This window comes from Eulemur rufifrons, chromosome 1 (assembly GCF_041146395.1).
Source record: "Eulemur rufifrons isolate Redbay chromosome 1, OSU_ERuf_1, whole genome shotgun sequence".
Lineage (NCBI taxonomy): Eukaryota > Metazoa > Chordata > Mammalia > Primates > Lemuridae > Eulemur > Eulemur rufifrons.
The window spans coordinates 43,542,655-43,557,085 of NC_090983.1; the positions used below are offsets into that span (position 1 = coordinate 43,542,655).

Consider the following 14,431-nt stretch of genomic DNA (forward strand, 5'->3'; position numbering starts at 1 on the left):
AGACAAATACAATAATTTTCCAATAGGATCTTTTCTGCTCTCTTGAAAAGGCCCCACACTGAGAATACAGACTCCTTTCTTCAAGACTGCTGCTGTGCGGAGAAGAGGGCTGGGAAAGGGCAAGTAAAAATACCACCAATATTTCCTATAATTTGCAATTAACCTTTTCTTGATTCAGTGTTTGCTTCATTTCTATAAACCTTTGACTGTTTTCCAGAGTTCTGGAAAAGTTGGTTTTGACAATTTTTGCTTATTTGCTAATGTTTCTGTAACTTGGAACTTCCCACTTCATTTTGCTGCAATGAAACTGAGATTTTGTTTGTTTGGTTTTACAAAAATGACTACCCAAGTGTTCTGATATTACATCTGTATCCATTTTGATTGACTATTCCCAAAGTAAGAAAGAATTTTTAACTAGAAATTTACCTTCATATTCAATCTTGATCTAACTCTTCTTTTAACACAAGGTATATTTTAGCAGCATGCTCACATGCTTTTTCAGCAGTAGTTTCAATAAACAATAAGCAAATCACTAAAGAGATCAACATTCGAATTTTATGAACCAAGTTTGTGTAATGTAATTTGAACCTTTACTAGTAAAGGTCATTATTTTTAGGCAATAATCTCTATCCTTCATATCTTAATAAACTTATTCATAGGTTCCAAATTATCATAGTTCAGAGGTGAGCATGGGATAAGTATGTCCTGTCATCTGGCTTTGAGTAATCTAAGAATGGCTTTTACATTTTAAAGTTAGAAAACAATTCAAAAGAGTAATAATATATTGTGATATGTGAAAACTAAATGAAATTCAAATTTTAATACCCATAAATAAGGTTTTACTGGATCACATCCACATTCATTTATGGGTTGTCTGCAGCTGCTTTTGTACTAAAATAACATAATGGAGTAGTTTTGACAAAGATCATGGGCCCTACAAACCTAAAATGTTTACTATCTAGCCTTTCACATAAAAAGTTTTCCAACCTCCTTTTCAGTGCCACATAAAAAGAATCAATAGCTAAAGATGTAATTTCAGTACTTTATGAATTTAGAAATCTTTTTTCTTTATCATTAGTCTTTAGTTAAAGACTAATATTACTTCTAGAAATTTCAGCTACTACCTATTTGATCAGATAATATGCATTTTTTTCAATAAAGTCTTTGATACTTTTAGCATATTCACTCCAGTTTAGAGTATTTCTCACTAGTTTAGTTGAGAATAAGAACAATCTTTCATCTAACACATTACATCTAACACAAAATCCTTTTGGTTCTTCCTGGGACTTAAATTTATCAACAATATTGACCATTTTTTCCAAAATTTTGAGAACTTCAAGGACTAATTCTGAACTTGATACTTCCTCCTCTGCTTGAGTTGGAGAAAATACGAAACTTCCTTCACCATTAGAAAACCTCTTATTTAGGAAAGTACATCACTCTGATATATTAAATCTTTAAATCCATAAGCATATGAACCAGACTGCTTTAAATTTTTACAGTGAAATCTTCTGTTATGTTGAAACAGCTTATAATAAGCATGTGATACCTAAGTCTTAGAAACACTAGCGATTTGGATAACATCTGTAATGATACTTTCAACAACACTCTCAACTAATGCACACTCATGTAGAGTTAGTTCTCCTGAAAATAATTCTGAACTGAATTTCTGGCTATTTCCCAGCAACTATCATTTTTTAAAAGGTCTGCATCCATATGTTACACAATTTCATATGATTTTTGAGATTAACTATTAATAATTTTAAGAGATTATTATAGATTAAACCATCAATTGAATAACTTCATTATCATTAATAAGTAAAAATTTGACTAAATACTCACTTTTTCATTAGAGCTACCTGTCATAACTACACTGATTAACTTCATTAAAAGGAGTTCAATTTTGTAAAAAAATTTTTTTTCAGATGTTTCTGCCTTAGCATTGGCCACTGTTAAGGAAATTTTAGATAAATGAGAAGATACAGCCTCTAAAAGTTCATGAGTAAACTTTTGAACAATGATATGTGACATTCTTTGCTGGCTATTTGGTCTACCTTTTGGATCTTTTTATTAATAACAACATCCTTGGATTCCAGAGGCAAACATGCCGAAGTTGGAACAATATCACAAAGCAGCAAGATAAGCTGATACTGAAATTTTCTTTTATCATTGACCTAGCTAGCCATCTTGCTGAATTTTCTCCATTTTTTTTATACAAATGGAGTCTTCATGTCTATATTCATATAAAATATTTATATGAAAGATTTAATAATTTTATTGACCAGTGATTTTTGATTGATAATATTTTATCATAAAAGTACTTTATTTGAAAGGGTTTATTTTTTCAGTTACAAGGGCCATTTCATGCATATATCATATTATATTCATAGTTATTATTCACTTTCAGTTAGGACTCTATCTATAGTTGTATCTTTTGCCTGAAAGATATTTTAATGAACTCATGAAACTTACCTGCAGGTGGGAACTACTGATTTTCTTTATCTGATATAAATACTTTTAATTGAACATCTAAATATGTAGTTAAGTGTGAATGAATCTGTTTCATAGTCTGATTTTCAGCCTGATTTTCTTCTCAATTTGATAACATCTCAGTAATAACATCCTCTAAACATTGAACAAAAAAAATTCATGTTCATTTTCTAGTGGGTGCTGTGAGTTATCTGGTTTACTAATTATACTTTTAGTCACATACTCTCATGGCACCCAGGTAATACTAATTATTAACATCTTCTTATACCAAAATTCTTACCAAAAGCATTTATTAAACTCTTCATTACCCTTTTATATTTCTTTTGCTCTTATTTTCAGTAGTATAAGAATCATCTTATAGGACATTGTGTTATGTTTTAAAAACCATTTTATTTATAAGAGAAGTAAGCATACTTGTATCGGGTAAAGGAACTTCAGTGTTTATCCTGGTGAGGTGGTGAAGAAGATTTAGAAATGTTGGTATTAGATCTGGAAAACACCTTTGACAGAGCTGAAGATACCTTTGCTAGCATTTTAGATCCTTGTTTGGAGGCATTGGCCTTGGGAGTTTCTGTGGACAAAGCAAAAAATAATGTGGACTTTTATTAGACATTTTAATCGAGGCAGTCATACTATAGTATTGATGGTTTAAAATTCAAAAATTGACATTTATAAAATAATTTATAGGATTTAAAAATCATTCACAAAGTTTTTTTTTTTTTTTTTTTTTTTTATTTGATCATTCCAACACTCCTAGGAAACAGGAAGAATGATGTCTTCATTTTTGGACATCGAAGTTGGTGAGGTCAAATACTTTGTTTAAGGTCATATAATTAAAAAGTGGCCAGGCTGGGAATGGGGTCCAGGCTTTCGGACTCTCATGTCATCATTATGTCCACTGCAACATAATGCTTCTCTGGTCAAGTGTGCAAAGTCCACCTCTCTTTTTCCAGCACAAAACTCTATGAACATGCCTAATGAGCTAAATGAGAAAGTAACTTTCAACTCTATACAATGAGGATGACTGTTTAAGAATTCTCAAGTGAAAATAGGAATATATTAAAAACACTGTAACTTCTCATCTGCTTTTAGTAAATTTTCCACCGACTGATCCCAAGTAATTATTTTTGTCATGTGAAACAGGACTGTATAGATAATAAAAGAGTCTCTATCTGGATTTTTTTGCATCACTTATTCAGCACTGGAGGCTCATTATCTCAGCTTAACAAAAGGATTATTTTATATGTAAAGACAGAAATAAATATGTATTTTTCTGATACTTCATGATAGGTTGTGATTTGATATGAAAACATACAACACACTAAAAACTCCATTTTCTTAATTATAGCACATAACATTTAAAAGTCTGGAATTTTCATATAGAACTTCTATATCCAGCTTCTCTTGAAAAATTGGAAGACTTCTCAACAATCTAGCATGCCAGTGATTGGAGCCAGAGTAGCAGTTCCTTCCTTCAGATGGAATATGCCATCTCTAGTGAGCCATAAACCCTGGCTCAACCTGCTGTTCTTGTTTTAGTACCTACCTTGCTCCTATAACCATTTGAGTGTGTGAACTATGATGATGCTGAATAAGCTTAGGCTTTGAAATCAGGCAGATCTGTGTTTGAATCACAGCTCTGCAGCTTACTAGCTGTGAGGTGACCTTGGATAATTTACTGTCATTTTTCCCCTTAACAATTTTTACTTTTCTCTTTAATAAAATATAGATAGATGGTGCCAAATAAATGTTAGTTACATTATCCACTGTCCCTTTGGTGTGAAGTTAAATCAAGAGAACTACATAATACACTGCAAATTGATATTTATATAAATAGCAAGAATATTATTTCAATCCCATGTTGATAATATGTAAGGGAAGAGCCACTCTTTCCAGGAGGGTAATCAAAAATTCTAAGTTTAATATGATGTAATTGAGAGCTTTATTATACTAATTGTTAAAAGGATAGTATATGTTGTACCTGAATTGACTTCATTTGAGGAAGACGCATTGCCAGGAATATCCTTGGTTCCTTCAAAGATGGTGATAAACTGCCAAGGCAAATTAAAATACTAACTTAGTCTTTCATTGGACACTAAACATTAGATATTCCTAGAAATCCTCAAGGGATAAAGCACAACCATAATAGCATCTTACAATAAAAATATCTGTGCTCTGTAGTCTCAAATAATTGTTACATGACACTTAGGCTCATGATTTTTTGCCAAGTATGATGTCTTGGCTTGACTACTAAATGATGGTCAAAGGCTCAGCTATGTTAACTGACAAAACATGTCAGCTCTATCTGCCCATCCCTCCGTTGACTGAATTGGGATAAGTTACAAATGCTTTTCTGAGAGTAGATATAATAATAAGGGGAGAAGGAAAAAGAATGTTCACTTCATAACCCTTAATTTCCTGTTATGGAAATCTTAGCCATTGTTGACAGTGCTGAGAACATGGCTCAGATATTGGCTTTACTCTGTAGACTTTTATCACTTCTTTGAATGCAGGAGCAGCAGTTGTTCCAGAAAGGTATAAAATAGCATGAGACAGGTAGTTGGGCTTCAGTGTTGCTGTTCTAATATCATCAGCTTAAAAAGAAAGTGAAAAATCAGTGAGGTGGGGCCTATACACATGTAACATGAGAGAAATGTGTTGTGTATAGATCATGTAAAGAGCAACAGACACTATTATAAGAGTTTTACCATAGTTCCTCCAAGAGGACTTGAGGGAGCTTATGTATTAAGCTCTTGCAAACAAGATACCTGAGAAATAAAGTAGAACAGAGACAATCGAAATAGTGGTTCTCAATCTTGGCTATACAATATAGTAATCTGTGAAAGGATATTTTTTTAAAGTAAGAATCCCTGGGGCCCATAACAAGGTTGGGGCAGATATTGATTTTTTTTTTAAATGCCCCACAAAATGCTAATGTGGGAGAATTAGGGCTGAGAATCCCTGATCTAAAAGCAAAGTGCAGATTCTACCATGTGTCAGGGATGAGTAAGTAGATATACAGTCGACCATCCATATCTGTGAGTTCTGTACCCATGGATTCAGCCAGCCAATGATCAAAAAAATTTTTTAACATAGATAGCTGCATCTGTACTGAACAGGTACAAACTTTTTGTTCTTGTTATTATTCCCTGAGCAAGGCAGTATAACAACTATTTACACAGCATTTACATTGTATTATATATAGGTAATCTAGAGATGATTTAAAGTATATGGGAGGATATGCCTAGGTTATATGCAAATACTATGCCATGTATTCTACATTATATAGGGGACCTAATATCTGTGGAGATTCCTGGAGCCAAGGCCCCACAGATAACAGGGGGATGACTACTTAAATTCTGCTGAGAACGTGTATCTTTTTGTGAGATTCAAGAATCTACTTCAGAATGGAACATTGTTATAATCATGGCTTTAAAGTTTTTACCTGAAAATTTCAAAATCTTGGCTACATTGGGGTTGGCATCTCTTGCCCTTTTCCTTGAAAGTTGTAGCTATTGTGTTTATTCTTTGTATGTTGAGTAACTTTGGATACTATCCCAGGCATTTTAGACAAATTATAAGATTCTCAGTCTCATTAGAATCCTCTAGAAAAGGTTGATATTTTTGTTTATTTAAGTAGGCAGTCAACCCACTTATGTTCAGACAGCACATCCTACCCTGCCTTCTATGGTTGTGGTTCCAGTGTAATTTCAGTTTTCAAAGTCTTTGTAGTGTTGAGTATCCTTATGTCTGCACTATCATTAAGACTATAGTTCAAGTTCTTAAGGGCTTTTGTCTATGTAACTTCGGATCAGTTCAACACATGTACAGCTCAGAGAAGACTTCATAAACAGATTTAGCTATCTCTTTTTCAAGATTCCTCCTCTCTGTGATTTCTCTCAGTGTCTCTGATTCTCAGCAGCCCCCTTTTCTGGTTCTATGGCTAAAATGCTGTGGCTCTTGCCTCCCTGTGTGTGCTGTCTCAAACTTCTCATGACTACATCCACCTCCAGGGTAAAGTGGCAAGAGAAAGCAGAGAAAAAAATAACAGGTTCTATCAATACACTTTTTTTTTTTTTTTTTTTGAGACAGAGTCTCACTCTGTTGCCCGGGCTAGAGTGAGTGCCCTGGCGTCAGTCTAGCTCACAGCAACCTCAAACTCCTGGGCTTAAGCGATCCTACTGCCTCAGCCTCCCGAGTAGCTGGGACTACAGGCATGCGCCACCATGCCCGGCTAATTTTTTGTATATATATATTTTTTAGTTGTCCATATAATTTCTTTCTATTTTTAGTAGAGACGGGGTCTCACTCTTGCTCAGGCTGGTCTTGAACTCCTGACCTCGAGCGATCCACCCGCCTCGGCCTCCCAGAGTGCTAGGATTACAGGCGTGAGCCACCACGCCCGGCCTATCAATACACTTTTAAGGCTACTGGGGACCCTTTTCCTATTTCCTCTGGTCAGAGAGACTTTTCTTTCAGAATTTTCGGTGGTGCCTCAGCAGCCTCTGCTGCCACTGCCATGCCGCTTCATGACTAAAAGTTGCCATGAGGCAGGGCCTGCAGGGGGAAAAGTGGTGGGAAATAAAGTGGAGACTCCCCCCTACAATCTCTATCCCACAGGAACCTCCTTTCCAACTAAGGTCAGAAAGCAATGATTTCTTTTGGAGCTTTATTCTATGCATTCCACCTATGCAATTTCAGGATAAGAGCCATCTTGAGTTTAAGCCAGGAAATATTGGAAGAAAAAATGCCCAAGAAACTCCCAGTGGTTTTGGTTGTTCTTTGAGTTTTGATTTCCCTGCCCAAATCCCTGCTATTATTTATTTTCCAGAATCCTCAGCAGCTGTGCAGAGTTTTTAGTTGTAATCAGTGAGAGAGAGAGGGTGGAGCGTGCTTATTCCATACCTCACTTGGTACTGGATTAGATAACAACTTTAACCATAGTTTTACCATGGAAAATGTAGCAAATGAGAAAATGACAAAGAGTGGAAAGGGTTCAGATTAGTCAGAAATTCCACTTGACACAAGGAGTTAATAGATCCCAGACTAGGGCCTCAGTGTCTCCTGTTTATTGCCATTATAATTTTACTTTTTGGAAAATATGATCTAAGTGAAGTCTAAGATTGTTAAATAGATATTTCATATTCATCAGTGAGGATTAAGTTGAGTGGGAAACTAATCCAGGATCTTTGGAAATTTGACAAAAATTAACTTAATCATGAGTTATAGGATTTTAAGAATTGGTTCTGAAAATTGTGCATATCGAGATACTGAGAAATGATTGGATAATTGATGGATTGTGTGTATGTAGAGGTGGGAAGACCTGTTTGAAGGGTGATTAAATTGAACCAAGAAAGAAATAATGTAATAAAAAGCAGAAGAGGATCTGTAGCTTTATTCCTCACTGGAAACTTTATAAAAAGGATTAAAGAAAAGGAAATGTCCTGGGCCCACACTGGGGAGTAGGTAGGCTTTTTAGGAAGCTGTCTGTAAAGGCTCAGCCTTTAGGAATACAGAGAAGTAGGTGGAATCAGCACTTATTTCCTGTGAGCCATGCTCCTCTATCTTTGAAGTTCCTGTTCTCTCTCTACCTCCCCAAGACCCTCACTTGGGTCTACCCTCTCTAGGCAGGGCCAAGTGACTCCTTCCCTCTAGGCTTTTCTCCAGAGACTGAAGGAACAGAGCCAATAAATGGAATTGTACTTAGGTGCTAGAAAGAATCAGTGGCTTACTCTGTGAACTTAAACAAGGAATACTAATTTAACCCAAAGGTCAGAATTTTGATTAAGAGATTTTCGTGTACCAGAGATAGGCGTCAGCTTGGGGGAGGGATCTGGGTGTGAAAGAAATGTGAACAGGTAATGCTTCCTGACGTCCCACAAATCATACCATACAGTCCCTGATTGGACTTTGAAAACTGGGTTATTCTCCACTAGACCTCAATGTATATTGGGCTCTTAAAAATATTTACCTTAATACTGCTTACATTCTCTGGATTTCGTTTCTGAGAATTTTCTGTGGGGGAAAAAAAGGAAAATAGTCTTTTTCTGACTCATATATATTTGTTGACACAAATTTGATCTTATCACTTTTATTTCACCTAAGAATCATAGACTTTAAGCATATAGAAGACATTATTATTTTTAATGTATAGGCAATGGGAACAAGACCAAAATAGGTGAGAGCCCTAGAATGCTGGAGCATGTCTTAGCCATTCACTTAAGAACTATGAGAGATGGAGTGTAATTTAGTAGGAGAGGCAGGCTCTGCAACTTAATAGCTACATGTCTACCCACAAGCATTCAACCTCTATGAGCATGTTTGTTTACCTGTAAAATGGGGGTTTACCCTATAGATGATTCCTAAGGGCCCTTTCAGCTCTAATATTCTTTGTACATGCCTAATTAAAAGCAGATAATTGGAATAAAGTGGAAGGTGATAGTATTATTAAATAGTAACTCCTGATAAGAATCAAGAGAGCTTTGATTAATACCCAGAGGAAATTTTGTGGAGTTGCTATAGAACTAGAAGTTTCCCAAGTTCCAGAGGAGGTCAATATACTAGTGAAAGAAATTCAGGCAAGGAGGTAGCAATGTCACTGTGAAGGAAGCTTCACAAAGACTCACTGCTAGGGAGGCAGCTAACTGCTAGAAAATCATAAAATCTGTGTTTGAGTCTTACTTTCACCACTTAGAGCTGTGTGAATATTGAGAAATCATATCTGACTTCTCTGACTCTCAGTTTCCTCATACGTACGTAGAATGGGGATGAGACTATTTTCCCTGTCTCACAAGGGGACACAATGGAATACTATATATTTAAGACATGTGCATTTTATACACATGTACTTATCAAGAGACAACACAAGCAATCACTCTCTGAATTACTTTTTGGGCCAACGTAGGTCCTACAAAATTTTTTTTAAAAAGTAGTAATAAAACCTCCTTTAACTCAAGAGTGATGGAATTATCTGACAAAATTGGCAAAATTTCATTGTTAGTTGAAAATATTTCTAAAGTATCTGAATCTACTTTATATAGCACATAATTGAAGAGACTTTTGCTTTTAAATGACTGAGGACTTTTGGGTTTACTTACTATCAGGGCCATTATTCTAAACACCAGTTTTAAACTTCTGGGCTACATGGGCAACAAACTTCCAGGAAAATCTAGAAAGTTGTTTTGATGAAAAGACACAGAAGAATTCCTGATATTTAAGGGGCTGAGATATTTAGAGATTTAAGTTACTTGAGATTTTATTGTATACTTTGTGAAACTAGAAATTTATATGTCCAGCCTTGACCTCTCCATTTAATTCTAGTCTGAAATATCCAATTGCTTATGTGACATCTCAACTTAAATTTATAATGAATACCTCAATCTCAACATAACCAAAAGAGAATTCTTGTGTTCCTCCATACCCTTAGTTCCTCCCACAGTCTCTCCTAACTTACTAAATGCTTCCATCTACTATCTGCCATGTACTGTTTTAGGCTCTTGGGGATACAGTTGCAAACACACATAAATCTCCACCTTCGTGGAGCTTACATTCTAGAGAGACAGTAAAAAAAAAAAATAATTAAAATATACTATCTTTCTTATAAGTGCTGGCGAGAAAAAGCAAAGAAGTGGAATAGGTAGTGCCAGGATGGGAATTAAGTTGCAATTTCAGAGAGTGTGATCAGAGAAAGTGACATTTGAGCAAAGATCTGAAGGTAAGGAATGAGCAATGCAGAGATAGGAAAAGAGTACTATAGGAGAGTCAAAAACTTCAAAGGCCCTGAATGCCTAAAATGTTTAAGGAACAGCAAGAAGGTTAGTAAGAACAAGGAAGAGTGAACCAGATAGAAACAGAGGAGCTCAGAGAGGTAATTGGGAGTTAGGGTGATGCTCCGATGATGCAGGGTTTAGTAAACCATTGCAATGACTTTGGATTTGGTCCTAAATGAGGTAGAGCTGCAGTCATGTGTTCCTTAGCAATAGGATACATTCTGAGAAATGCCTCAGACAATTTCACCATTGTGAAAACATCATAGCATGCACTTACACACACAAAAATGGTATAATCTACTACACCCTTAGGCTATATGATATGGCTTATTGCTTTTAGGCTATGAACCTGCATAGCATTTTATTGCACTGAATACCTCAGAGAATTGGTCTTTTGGTGGGACATTGTAGCATGGTGGTATGTATTTGTGTATCTAAACATATCTAAACACAGAGAAGGTACAGTAGAAATATAATATTATAATCTTATGGGACCACTGTCATACATGTGTCTCATCCTTGACCAAAACGTCATTATGCAACACATGATTGTACTTATCAATATTTGAAATTATCTTGTTTATGTCCTTATCCTTGGGATGAGACTTCCACCCCAAGTTAAAATGTAAATTTCATGAAAGCAAGGACTTTGCCAGTCTTGTTCACACATGGGATCTCAAAGTACAAAGGAGGTACTGAACAAATCTTTTGAATGAATGAATGAATAAATAAATGATTGAATTGGACAGCTGTGATATTACTAAAGGATATAAGAACTAAGCATGATCACTGCATCAAAGTTGGATAAAACATAACAAAACACTAAATTTAGGGGCAGGAGACTTGGGATGCAGACTAGACTCTGTTTTTGACAATGTTGTACAAGTCACTACCTTACTCTCAGCTTGAGTTTCATCATCTATAAAATGAGGAGAATTGTATTAAGTAGTTTTTGTCAAAGTCTATGAATCCAAAATTCAGACATCAGACTAGTGATTATTGTGACACCTACTGGTTAGAGTATGTTTGTAGAATTCTAGCATACTTAACTGCTATTCTTCAGATTATCTTAATAAAAATGATTTTCACTTCCAAATTAAGAGAGTATGTTTCTTGTGTTGGTTTCTTGTTTTAAATAATCACAATACCTGCGGTTTGACTTCAAAACTACTTTATAGTAAACATGACACTCTACCTCTTACACATGCTGTCATTGTCAGAACCACATTGGTTCTCTGAGGTCTCAACAAATAGGGAACCTAAAAGTCCTACAAATGTTCTAAGGAGTCAGTACTAATAGAAATTAAAAAAAAAAAAAAAAGAAAGAAAGTGAAGTCTATCCTGGCCATATTTTAAGGCGAGCAAATAAATTTAGCTTTAAAATCCTTTTTGCACGTTAGTAGGGTTAAGCTATGACATAAATTAAGCATAACCCTTGAAAGAAATTATTAAATTCTAATAGCATGAGTTCTGACACAGATATACATCCTATTTTGTGGATATTTCTCATAGGAGCATGGTAAATGTAAATTCATCATATCACACCATATACTTGATGCCAAAATAATTAGTGAAATCTTAACAGCAATTTAGACAAGGCAAAGTATTTGGCTAATTTTAACACCTGAGTGAGGTAATACTGGCACTTTCCAAAAGTAGATAAACTCATAGGAAAAAAAAAAACAATATTAGCTTCAAGTTTGATAACCAAAGAAGATATTAAAGTAGTAAATAAAGTTGCCTTTTGAATACTCTCTAATTTAAGAAAAAAGTATCCAACCTTCTAATATTTTAGCACTTGCATCTGGGTTATAATCTTCAGCCTCACTAAAACAAAAGAAAAGAACATCATTTTCAATGTATTTAATAAAGGAAGAAATTAAAGGTTATGCAAAAGAACAATCAGTCATTTCTCACAGGGAAGTAAACCTGGAATAGCATATCACTGAGACAAGTCAAATGAAAGTGATTTCTAAATTTACTTTTTCCCTCATTTTTAAAATTATGGTTTTTATATACACATATATATAAAATTTACCATCTCAATTACTTTTAAGTGTAAAGTTCTGTGACATTAAGTACATTCACATCATTGTGTAACCATCACCACCTCCATTTCCAGAACCTTTTCATCTTCCCCAATTTAAACTCTATGCTACTTAATCACTAGCACCCCATTTCCCTCTCTCCCTAACTCATGAAAACCACTATTCTACTTTCTTCTCTATGAATTTGACTACTTTAGGGACCTTATATGAGACACAATATTTGTCCTTTTGTAACTGACATTTCAATTAGCATATCTTCAAGGTTCATGCATGTCAGAATTTTCTTCCTTTTTAAGCCTGAATAACATAGTCCATGAATGCCTATCAAACATTTTATTTAGCTATTCATCTATTGGTGGATACCTGGGTTGCTTCCACCATTTGTCAATGATGAATAATGTGGGGCAGCAGGTGTACACACATCTGTTTTAGTCCCTGCTTTCAATTATTTTGGGCATATACCCAGAAATGGAATTTCGGGATCATAGGGTAATTCTATGTTTAATTTTTGAGAAACCACCATACTGTTTTCCACAGTGGCTACACCATTTTAAATTTCTAGCATAAATTCACTGGAGTTCCAATTTCTCTACACCCTTACCAACTCATTTTCTTCTTTCCTTTCTCTCTTTCTCCTTTCTCCTTTCCTTTCTTTCTCCCCTCCCTTGTCTTCCCATCGTCTACAGTTCCCTTTCTTCTGATAGCTATTCTAATAGGGTTAAAGTAGCATCTCATGATTTTGATATTCATTTCCCTAATGATTAGTGATATGGAACATAATTTTGTGTGCTTACCTATTAGCTATTTGTATATATTCTTTGGAGAACTGTCTATTTAAGTCCTTTGCACATTTTTAATTGGGTCATCTTTATTGTTGAGTCATAGAAGTTCTTTATATATTCTGGATATTAATCCCCTATCAGGTATATGATTTGCAAGTATTTTCTCCCATTCCATGGGTTGAACTTTCACTTTCTTGATAATGTCCTTTGAAGTACAAAAGTTTCTAATTTTGATGAAGTACAATTTATTTGTATTTTTCTTTTCTTGTCTGTGCTTTTGTTGTCATAATCATACATCATTGCCCAATCCAATGTCATGAAGCTTTTCTCTTATGTCTTTATATAAGAGTCGTATGTAAAGTTATAGCTCTCATAATTAGATCTCTGATCCATTTTGAATTAATTTTTGTGCGTAGTGTTCAACTTCATGTTTTTTGCATGTGGATATCTATTTTTCCCAGCACCATTTGTTCTAAAGGCTATCCTTTTCCCATGAAATGGTCTTGACACCATTGTCAAAAGTCATTTGACCATATATGCAAGGGTTTATTTCTGGATTCTCTATTCTTTTTCTTTGCTCTCTAAGTGTGTCTTTATGATAGTATCATACCGTTTGATTACTGTGGCTTTGTAGTAAGTTTTGAAATCAGGAAGTGAGAGACCTCCAGCTTTGCTCTTTTTAAAAATTGTTTTGGCTACTAGGGGTTCCTTGAGCTTCCAATGAACTCTAGGATAGATTTTTCTATTTCTGCAAAAACATTCTACCAACCCAGGAGCATAGGATGTTTTTCTATTTGTTTGCATCGTCTTTGATTTCCATCATCAGTGTTTTGTAGTTCTTGTGGAGATGTTTCACCTCATTGGTTAAGTATTTTCCTAGGTATTTTATTTTCTTTGTCTCTGTTATAAATGACATTGAGTCCTTGATTTGACTCTCAGCTTGACTGTTATTAGTATACAGAAATACAAATAATTTGTGTACATTGATTTTGCAATATGAGACTTTGCTGGATTTATTTATCAATTCTAAGAGTCCTATTGGTGGAGTCTTTAGGGTTTTCTAGATATAAGATCAGATCATCAAGGAACAGGGACAGTTTGACCTCCTCTTTCCTGATTTGGATTTTATTTATTTATTTATTTATTTTATTTGAGACAGAGTCTCACTCTGTTGCCCTGGGTAAAGTGCAATGGTGTCACTGTAGCTCACTGCAATCTCCAACTCCTGGGCTAAAGTGATCCTCCTGCCTCAGCCTCCTGAGAAGCTAGGACTAGAGCCATATGCTATGACACCCAGCTATTTTTTTTCTATTTTTTGTAGAAATGGGGTCTTGCTCTTGCT

At 34.9% G+C, this 14,431-nt stretch overlaps 1 protein-coding gene across 1 annotated transcript in view; it reads right to left on the reverse strand.

Moving 5' to 3' along the window:
* Positions 1 to 2,924: 2,924 nt before the first annotated feature.
* Positions 2,925 to 14,431, reverse strand: part of FSIP2 (fibrous sheath interacting protein 2) — a 94,763-nt gene continuing 83,256 nt past the window's right edge. Inside the window, exons 21-24 of the mRNA XM_069469919.1 lie at positions 12,040 to 12,086; positions 8,462 to 8,505; positions 4,472 to 4,541; positions 2,925 to 3,061 (exon numbers count right to left, since the gene is read on the reverse strand). Coding sequence (XP_069326020.1) covers positions 2,925 to 3,061; positions 4,472 to 4,541; positions 8,462 to 8,505; positions 12,040 to 12,086 — 298 coding nt within the window. The remainder of the gene's footprint in view (positions 3,062 to 4,471; positions 4,542 to 8,461; positions 8,506 to 12,039; positions 12,087 to 14,431) is intronic.